The following is a 9703-nucleotide window of genomic DNA, read 5'->3' as shown; positions in this document are numbered from 1 at the left end:
GCTCATGGTGGTGAAGCTGAGCTGCTCTTCTCTTCCCCGCCCTCTCACTCATAAATGCTGGTCAGTGTGTCTACCTAGGAGTCACATTCCCTTGAGACACTCTAAGAAAAAAAGTGTTGGATGGATTAATCTGTTTAGGAAATAATTACCAATTGCATTTTCCTGCCTGGTGTTTCTAGCTTACTAGTATATAAAAGGCCCTGAAAAGTCCTGCAGTAAAAAAAAAAGCTGGTGGAAATATGTAATCAGTTTCCCAAAGCTTCAACTGTGGAAATCTCATACGTATGTATTTGTATGCACACAGAAGGCAATGGCACCCCACTCCAGTACTCTTGCCTGGAAAATCCCATATACGGAGGAGCCTGGTAGGCTGCAGTCCATGAGGTTGCAACGAGTCGGACACGACTGAGTGACTTCGCTTTCACTTTTCACTTTCATGCATTGGAGAAGGAAATGGCAACCCACTCCAGTGTTCTTGCCTGGAGAATCCCAGGGACGGGGGAGCCTGGTGGGCTGCCATCTATGGGGTCGCACAGAGTCGGACACGACTGAAGCGACTTAGCAGTAGCAGTTGCAACACCTATTAACATATTGCAGGACGAAGAGCTGACTCATTTGAAAAGACCCTGATGCTGGGAAAGATTGAGGGCAGAAGAAGGGGACGACAGAGAATGAGATGATTGGATGGCATCACCGACTCAATGGACATGGGTTTGGGTGGACTCCATGAGCTGGTGATGGACAGGGAAACCTGGCGTGCTGCGGTTCATGGGGTTGCAAAGAGTTGGACACGACTGAGCGACTGAACTGAACTGAGGACATTTCTTGGGCAATAATGGCTTTTATCACTGTGGAGAGAAGGGACTTTTATCACTGTGGGGATTGTCTGATAAAAGGTCCTGGGAGGTCTCTGCATCAGTTGGTAGGAGGGGCTGTGCCCAGATTCACCTTCCCCAAGACTGGTGTCCAAGCCCACCATGTTTGTTAGCCCCTGAATAAGGTCAAGCTCAACCCATGGAACAGGAAGGCATGTGGCCCCTGGTAACTTTAGCTGAAACCCAGCTCAAGCATGCTTTTCCTCAGGGACCTGTCAACTGGCTCATCCTCTGCCCTCTGGTTCCTGAGCCAAGTGACACTTGGTGTTTGTCCAGAGCCTCTTAGAGGGCAATTTCTTATGAACTTCTCAGGAACATCAACCCCACAAGCCTGGCTTTGTTTTCTCACTGTCTTATGTCTCCCTATTGGAATATTAACCTTCTAGGGCAGCGGTCCCAAACCTTTTTGGCACCAGAGACCAGTTTCATGGAAGATAATTTTTCCATGGACCAGGACCAGGTTGGGGGGATAGTTTGGGGATGATTTCAAGTACATTACACTTACTATGTACTTTATTTCTATTATTATTACATCAGCCCCACCTCAGATCATCAAGCATTAGATCCTGGAGGTTGGGGACCCCTGTTCTAGGGGACCAAGGACACTGCCTTCTCACTATGTCGTCTCAGCTCCTCACTCCGACAGGAAAAGCCCAGATCATTCTTGTCGGCTTGAGTGTGAAGGAGCCGATGATCCTGGGTTTGGTGCAGGGAGGAGTGAATGGTGATGTTGCAAATCCCTTGATTTATTACCAAAGCTTTCCCCTGGCTCCAAGCAGAATAGAAGGATGCCCCAGAGGCGACAAGGACTGTGGAGTGCGATGCACGGAGCTGACTGGGTCATTGCGTCCTGAGAGTCAGAGCGACTGTCACTGCCACTGATGGTTCATCTTTATTGGTTTCGATGGTGATTCAATGTCATTAGGGATTCAGGTCTCATCTCCATCTCTGAGATCATCTGAATAACAGAGTCATGGGCAAGAGTGGAGACAAGGCATCCACGGGCAGCCTGGATCGGACACTATAAATCTCAGGGGAGAGCCTGGCTTTCCGAGCTGGTACGTTTGAGGCAGAGCAGGGGCAGCGGAGCTGGCAGCGGTTGCCTTCACACCAAGTGACCATGAGAGGTGCCACGCAAGTCTCAGTGATACTCCTCTTGGTGACCGTGTCCGACTGTGCCGTGATCACCGGGGTAAGTCGTCCAACATTCTCTCTGCCCTGGGTTTTGGGAGGATGTCAGGGTCTGCATGGGACAGGACCCAGGAACCACACAGGAAGCAAACCAAGGGCATGGGAGCCAGTTCCAGACCCCACTTCCGAGAGGCATCTCACAGGGTTTTCACGTTAGTTAGACCTCAATAAAGGGGATCTGCTTCAGAGAAACTGTGTAAATCAAATTCTGCTTTCAATAAATGAGGAGAGCATTGCAAATTCTGAAGTTTGGACCTTTGGTCAAAAGAAGGTTTTTGAGCAATAATGAATCTTTTATAAAGTGGATTAGCACTCCCTAATTTATCTTTTGTGTAAATTTTAGTTTTCATGCGTGGTTTGGTTCACATGTCATAGTAAGTTGACTTAATTAAAGGCTGTGACCTTATTTACCTTCTGTTGGGTATGTTTAATCTCTGCTTTCTCTACTTTTAAGAAAGTCGATCTTGAAACTCTTTCTTTCCCGTGCAGTTTATATGTTTTAACTCTGTGCCCAGTTGATAGGAATAAAGGTGATGTCAACAATTGGCTAAGTGACCCAGAAACAAGTGTCAGATAACAAGTAGAAATCCAGCCCCACTGTGGGTGCACCCAGGCCGGCACATTGTAATATTCAAGACACCCCAATAGTGGTTCTCCCTCAGAAGCACTCCCTCTCATGGGCACAGGTTGTGTGATGGTGATGGGACCATTCTTATGAAAACAGGAAAGTAATGACTGACCTGGGAGCTTTCTAGATAAAAAGCCACTAGAACAACAACAAAAAAGAGATACATTCACTTTTGTTTCAACTTCCTCCAGCTTTTTACACAGAAAATGGAAATGTAGAGGAGGCCAACCCATTCCTGGAACTGGATTAACTGTAATGTTCACAGAAAGCGAAGTCTCTTTCTTCTCCCTTTTAGAGGAAAAAGACTGAGTTTCAAAGCAGAACAAACATGAAAGGCAAGCCAGTGCTTTTGGGACCCGAAGCAGAAATACAACTGTCAGGACAGAATTGTACCTAATGAACGTGAGCTACCGAAGGCTGCCTTCTTCTCGTGCAGCTTGAAGATTGGGAGGGTGAGAGCAGAGGGGAGAAGCCGTGGTTACCCCACCAGGCAGCAGGTTGACCCTGAGTCTGGCCCAGAGGCAGGTCTGGCAGGAGGGAGGGCTTAGAGATGGGAAAATGTCTTCCTAGAAGAGCCTCCAAGCTGACCCTTGGGAAGACAGAGAAGAGGGACACACCAAGCAGACCCACTGCGAGCAGTCAGAGTGGTTAGAGCCACTCCCTCTGCACTCCAAGCCCTGCTGCTGCCCTGTCTGACTCTCAGAAAGAGGCTGGGCTCCACCATCCCCGCAGTGCCCTGCTCCCTAGACCTCGACTGTCCCAAATTCAGTTCTGGAGGGGCCCTCCTCCCAGGGGGGACAGTGATGCCACACCTCTGTGGCAGAAGAGTCATGTGGAGTCCACTCAGTCCTGACCCTGAGCTTTCAGGGACCGGCTGGTGTGTGAGACGTGCCCTCACTAGGTTGGAGACCAGATGACTGCCCCCTGCACCTCCTCTGAGTGTCGAGCAGCCCCAGCATGCCCCACTTTACTGCAGGGCCCCACAAGGCAGCCAGAGGGCACTGCATGGCCCAGTAGAGAAGAAGTGAAGTGAAAGTTGCTCAGTCGTGTCTGACTCTCTGCGACTCCATGGACTATATGGTCCATGGAATTCTCCAGGCCAGAATACTGGAGTGGGTAGCCTTTCTCTTCTCCAGGGGGATCTTCCCAGCTCAGGGATCGAACCCAGGTCTCCCCCATTGCAGGCAGATTCTTTACCAGCTGAGCAACAAGGGAAGCCCCGTGGAAAAGGGCCAACCCAAACCCAGCTCCCAGCTTCAACTCAGAGAAGCCACAGATCTCTGAAATGGGAAGGTGGGGTGCTTCAACAAGGTGGCCTCTCCTGAGTCTGGAGCAGTTTAGTTCTGTTTTCCTTAATGTAGGCTTTAGCTTAAAGCAGGTTTGTGTGGGTCTTCCCTGGTGGCTCAGATGGTAAAGAATCTGCCTGCAATTCAGGAGAGCCGGGTTCAGTCCCTGGGTTGGAAAGATCCCCTGGAGACAGGAAAGGCAACCAACTCCAGTACTCTTGCCTGGAGAATTCCATGGACAGAAGAGCCTGGCGGTCTACAGTCCATGGGGCTGCAGAGTCAGACACGACTGAGAGACTAAAACACATACAGATGGCACCTTTCAGAAACCAGGCAGGGCTACTCAGCCCCTGCTCTGGGAGCCCAACCCAGAGGAGTCCATCCTAGAGGAGTTACTATTAGTAACCCATTTTACTGGTAGTAAACTGAGGCACAGAGAGGCTAAATAACTTGCCAATTGTCACATAAGGGCCAGGCAGGCCAGCAGAGACACCCTGGGGGGGAAACACCTGTTGGGGGGTGCTGGCCCCTCAGATGAAACTGGGTTTCCAGGGAGGACTGAGGGGGCCGTGGTGGGGAGGAGAGGCACCAGCCCCGAGTACTGCTGGGTGAGGGCTGGAGGGTCCCTGTCCACAGAAACTTGACACCGATCACCCTGGGGTGCAGGCCATTGGGACCCTCCCCCTCGAAGAATTTGAGTTAATTCAATCTCCTTAGCATCCACTAAGCATCTTCTGGTGCTAGAAAAGCTCTGTCTCCTAAGCTCTAGCCTTGTCAGAGGGGAGCCTCCCCACCGAGTGGCCTCAGAGGAGCTCAGAGCGCTCTCAGATCCAAGTCTGCTGCCCCGCTGAGCCCTGAGTTTCCTGCCTCGACAGGGGCAGGGGTGGCGCTGCACGGCCCCGGGTGTCCCGGGGGACTGAGGCCTGGGTACCGAGGCCTGGGTTCCGCTCCCAGCACCCCTCTGAAGGGTTTTTGGATGTACTTTCCCTTCTGGTTTCTCTGCAGTGGTGCCCATGGGCACTAACGGCCCCTTTGTCTTCCCCCCCGCAGGCCTGCGAGCGGGATGTCCAGTGCAGGGCGGGCACCTGCTGTGCGGTCAGCCTGTGGCTGCGTGGGCTGCGGGTGTGCACCCCGCTGGGGCGGGCAGGAGAGGAGTGCCACCCCGGCAGCCACAAGGTACTGCTCACACTGGCTCAAAGCACAAGGCGCTGGACCAGTGTTCCGACTCTAATCTAGGGATTTCTTGCCACCTCTTTACTTTGGGGGCGGTTGGGGTACAGCGGGGTCCTAATCACGCAGCCTGTTAGACCTAGAGGCTGGAACCCCAGTTCCTCATTTGCTGAAGCCCCTGGGTCTCAGTTACCTCATGCATACAAAGTGGGGAGTAGACTGACATCCCTAAAGTTTCTGTTATGATAAATTAGATTCTGAGAGTCTCCTGAATGCCCTTTACTGCACAGGGTTCTTCCCTCTAGACTTCCTAGGTAGCTCAGCGGTAAAGAATCCGTCTGCAATGCAGGGGACGAAGGAGATACAGGTTTGATCCCTGGGTTGGGAAGATCCTCTGGAGAAGGGAATGGCAACCCACTCCAGTATTCTTGCCTGGAGAATCCTGTGGACAAAGGAGAATGGCAGGCTACAAGCCATGGGGTGGCAAAGTGTTGGACACGACTGAGTGACTCAGCACGCGCACACATATCCTCCCGTTAAGAACACAACGCAGTAAGACTGTAAAGTGGGTTCCCACCCAGAGCCTGAGTATGAGGGGGTGTGCAGGGTGAGGTTGGCCGGGCCCCCAGGGCATACACTTTAAGGAGACTTACTCCTCTGTGCCCTAGGCATCCAGCACCCACTCTGCTTCCTGAGGAGCCACATCCCAGAGACCACAGAACGGCCCCAGGGCCTTTTCTGTCAGGTGGATGCGGCAGCACCTGTGGGCTTGCGCCCACTTCCCTGGGCTTTCTGTGGCCGAGATGCCCTGCAAGCCCCTCTGGGGAGCACGCCTGCACCCAGGAGCATCCTCCAACCATCATCCTCCCTGGCACAGCCCTCCTAGGCGTGAGGAGGCTGAGGCGGGGAGGGAGACAGAGCACAGTCCTTGTAGCCTTGGGGTATTCCCAAAACAGGCAGCAGAGGTAGTAATACACCGAGTGCTTACCACATGCCAATCATCATACTAAGTGATGGTTTTGCACATTTAAACCTCTTTATCATGTAAACCTATTTACAACCATATGTGGTAGCCACTATTATTAACTCCCTTTACGGATAATAAATTGAAGCACAGAGAGGCTAAAAAGCTTGCCGGTTGTCACACAGCTGGGAATTGGCAGACCTAATTTGAGCCCAGGCTGTCCGACTTATCTATGCTCCTAACCCCTCCTACTCACCCTCCTTGAGGAACCCTTAGTGGCTCAGCCTTCCTGTGGGTGTGAGTCACCCGGCAGGGACCCTGTCCTGTGCAGCTACATCCCCGACACCCACACAGGGTGGAGAGTGTAATGGATGAGCTACAGGTGATATTCAATCACCAGTGTGGGTGTGAATTTGTGGGAGAGTGGGTGTGCGGGTCAGCGGGGGGACCCCGGTGGGTGGTGTGGGGCTCGTGGAGTTTGGGGGATAGGCGGGTGGGCCACATTGCCTAGCGGCTGATCACAGTGTCAGAGCTAGACTGCCTGAGGTCAAACCCTGGCTCCTCCACAAGCTGGCTGTGTGACCTTGGCATGTTACTTAACCTCTCTGTGCCTCAGTTTCCTCCTCTATAAAAGCTATTTTTGGGGTGCTGAGGTGCAGGTGATGAGACATTTCAGCCAGGGCTGGGCCGGCCAGAGGCTCCCCCGGCGGCCCGCCTCCCTTTGGTGAAGGTGATGTCTACTCTCCTCTCTCTCCCCAGGTCCCCTTCTTCAGAAAACGGCAGCACCACGCCTGCCCCTGCCTGCCCAACCTGCTGTGTTCCCGTGGCCTGGACGGCAGGTACCGTTGCTCCACCAACTTGAAGAACATCAACTTTTAGGAGTGTGTCTGGTCTCAGGACACCCACTGGGGGTGCCAGGCCTCTTTCTGAGCACAGCCTGTGGTGGTCTCCCTTGGACTTTTATTTCTGCGGAAAGGCCCAGCCCTGCATCCCCTCTGCTGTCCCACTCCCTGCACTGCTGACCTACACCCCTGCTCCCCTGCCCACATATGTGCACCGACGCAGACACACATCACAGGGTTTTACGGTCTGCCCGGCTGGGCTGTGGGGTCCTGGCTGGTGGCTGTGGTCCTGGAGGAAGCCCATGTGCACTGCTGAGGCCGCCTCAGGGGCGGTGAGTAACAGGGACGTACTCCTTCCTTGTGTCTCCCTGCCCGGCCCTTCCTCCACCACAGGTGAACCGTCCTCCCTGGGCCCTGCTGCTCCCCTCCAGCACGTGCACTTCTGCCTGCATCAGTGAGCTCGTGCAAAGTATGGGGCCCCAAGAGGTCAATCGGCCTCCACACGGCTGCTGTGGGTTCAGCCCACTGGGTCAGAACTGCAGGCCTCCCATGCCCCTCCCAGCACACGTTACCAGTTCCCAGTGAAGCCCCCGATCCTGCTGCCTCCCTGTGAAATGCAGACAGTGGTGGTTCATGAGGCCGTGAGTAAGTTCCCTCCAATAGCCCCCTTCCAAGGGTCAAGAGCACGTCTATGTGTGACCTTGAGGAAGCCTCTGGCCTCTGCTCAGCTGCAGGAGAGATGGGAGCTAGCCGGCAGGCCACTGATTTTGGGCACAGAGGGGACCGTGACCCAGGACCCTGGCCAGGCTGTGTGTGCCCCACTTCTATTATAAATATGGCATCTTCTCTAGAGGCTGAGGGTTGCCTCTAGTTCAGAGCAGTTTGTCTGGGTGTCAGACCACTGGCCTCCATCTGGTGTACAATCCCAGGCCCCCTCAGCACTCTCATCTGGACCCTGCCCAAGGCTCGCCCAGGCGTGGTGGTGCCCATAGCCGTGTGCACTGACTACTAGTTGCAGAATAAAAGCATGAACAAGGGTCAAGTGGCCGTGTGTTCCTGCCGTGCCTGGGACGTGGGGAGGGGGCAGGGCCGGGCTGTGTCCGGGTAGGAGAGGGATGTGACCGGAATCCCTCCTCCCCTCTGGGGCAACTTTTTGGAGAAAGTGGATACAGGGTCCGTTTGCATGAAGGGTTCGAGGCAGCTCAGTGGGCTCTAGGTGATGAGGAGGGTGTGGCTCAAATGGGTTTCTGGGTTGGAGGCAGGAGGCCTTGTGAGCTACCAGTGAAGCCCAGAGAGTGGCAAAGGCCTGCACAAATGCGCTAGGTTTCCTTCTCAGCTGGTGGAGTCTGGTGCCATCTAGTGGCTGACATGGGGGTGGCACAGAAGAGCTGAGGAGGAATAGATGGCAGCATCAGAAAGAAGGGAGCTCTCAGAGCAGATGGGGACCACTCCCCAGACATCCCGTGTGTTATATTCAATCAGAGATTTAGAGGGACAAAGCTTCCACCTGGGTGAAGAGGCATGCCAGGACACATGTTTAATTGCTCTTTTGCTTCCAGTTCCACCCTACAAATTTCTTTCCTGGAAGCCTCTGTCATCTTCCTGTGAGACATCACCTCTCATGGGTTCTCCAGGATTAGAAAAGTGGTGCTGGATGGGGGTCAGAGGAAAATGATTGGGTGCTGCCCCTCCCGCCACCCCCCACCGCCTGCCAGCCCGTCTGTGTGCAGCAGAGCACTGCATGGGAAGAACCGCTTGTCTTTCCAAATCTTCCTTTTCTCTGCTGGTCTTGATGGTTTGTGCTCCCACCGCCCCCTACTATGAAGTCTGAAGCTCGAGGGCAGTCTAGAACTGTCTGCCTCTCTGTTACTGTCCCTTGTCTCTGACTTCCTTGTCAAATGATCACCAAGCTCTCTTTCTTTTACCTCCTGAAAGTCTCTCGGTTCTGCCCCTGTTCCCTCTAGTCCGGGGCTATCTGAGCCCTCACCCTGCTTGGTGTGGTTCATGACAACTGTTTCTACCTACTCTCTCTGCCTTCAGTTTCTCCTTAGGATCCACCCCTGCATACCCACCAGTCATCCTTCTAGGCAACAAATTTGCCTGGTTCTTTCCTCGTCAAAAATCTCCCAAAAGGCTTCTCTGCAATAAAGGAGAAAGCTTGTCTTGTCCGGAAGCAAAAAGCTCCTTGTGGTCTGGCCCGGCCACCCTCTCTCTGCTCTCCTACTGTCTCCACCAGCCCTCCCAACCTCAGGACTGTCTTGGTTTGTGGAAGACGCCACGTGTATCTTTGCCCAGGCCGTTCCCTCTGTGGGGAATGCCCTGCTTTCCTCTCATGTCCTGTGACTTCAAGGAATCGTGCAGATTAACCCACATGCGTCCCTCACCTCCACCTGCATCATCGACACAGAGTGACTGCGACACACCTCAGGCCCTGAGTTGACCCTTGTTCTTAGAAAGCTCTCATGTTTCAGTCAGCCTCCACCGCAGGAGAAAGAAGGGCAGTGTCTGAGTCCTGTTTGTGTCCCCAGGCTTGAATGGTGAAGGTCGTGGCTGGAGCAGCTGCACAGCCAGAGGACAGAGGCTTGGGACAGCTGACCCTGGACAGGAATAAGGGTGAAACAGGATCCACTCGTTGTTGGCTTCCCCCTCGGTCCTCTGACACCCCTCTCGAACTCCATAAACTTCCACTGATGTTTTCCACTCAAAGTTTATAAAGAAAGCCTCCTGTGGGAGCCTGGAGCCTGCCA

The 9703-nt window shown here is 53.6% G+C and overlaps 1 protein-coding gene across 1 annotated transcript; it reads left to right on the top strand.

The window, feature by feature from the left end:
* The first annotated feature begins 1435 nt into the window (after window positions 1–1435).
* Window positions 1436–7983, top strand: PROK1 (prokineticin 1). Its single transcript, XM_015464066.3, has 3 exons — window positions 1436–2067; window positions 5031–5156; window positions 6874–7983. Exons 1-3 carry the CDS (start codon window positions 1996–1998, stop codon window positions 6991–6993), a joined length of 318 nt encoding a protein of 105 aa, XP_015319552.1. The 5' UTR covers window positions 1436–1995; the 3' UTR covers window positions 6994–7983.
* The last annotated feature ends 1720 nt before the right edge of the window (window positions 7984–9703 follow it).

Source organism: Bos taurus, chromosome 3, assembly GCF_002263795.3.
Source record: "Bos taurus isolate L1 Dominette 01449 registration number 42190680 breed Hereford chromosome 3, ARS-UCD2.0, whole genome shotgun sequence".
Taxonomy (NCBI): domain Eukaryota; kingdom Metazoa; phylum Chordata; class Mammalia; order Artiodactyla; family Bovidae; genus Bos; species Bos taurus.
This window is presented reverse-complemented; position numbering and strand designations above follow the sequence as displayed.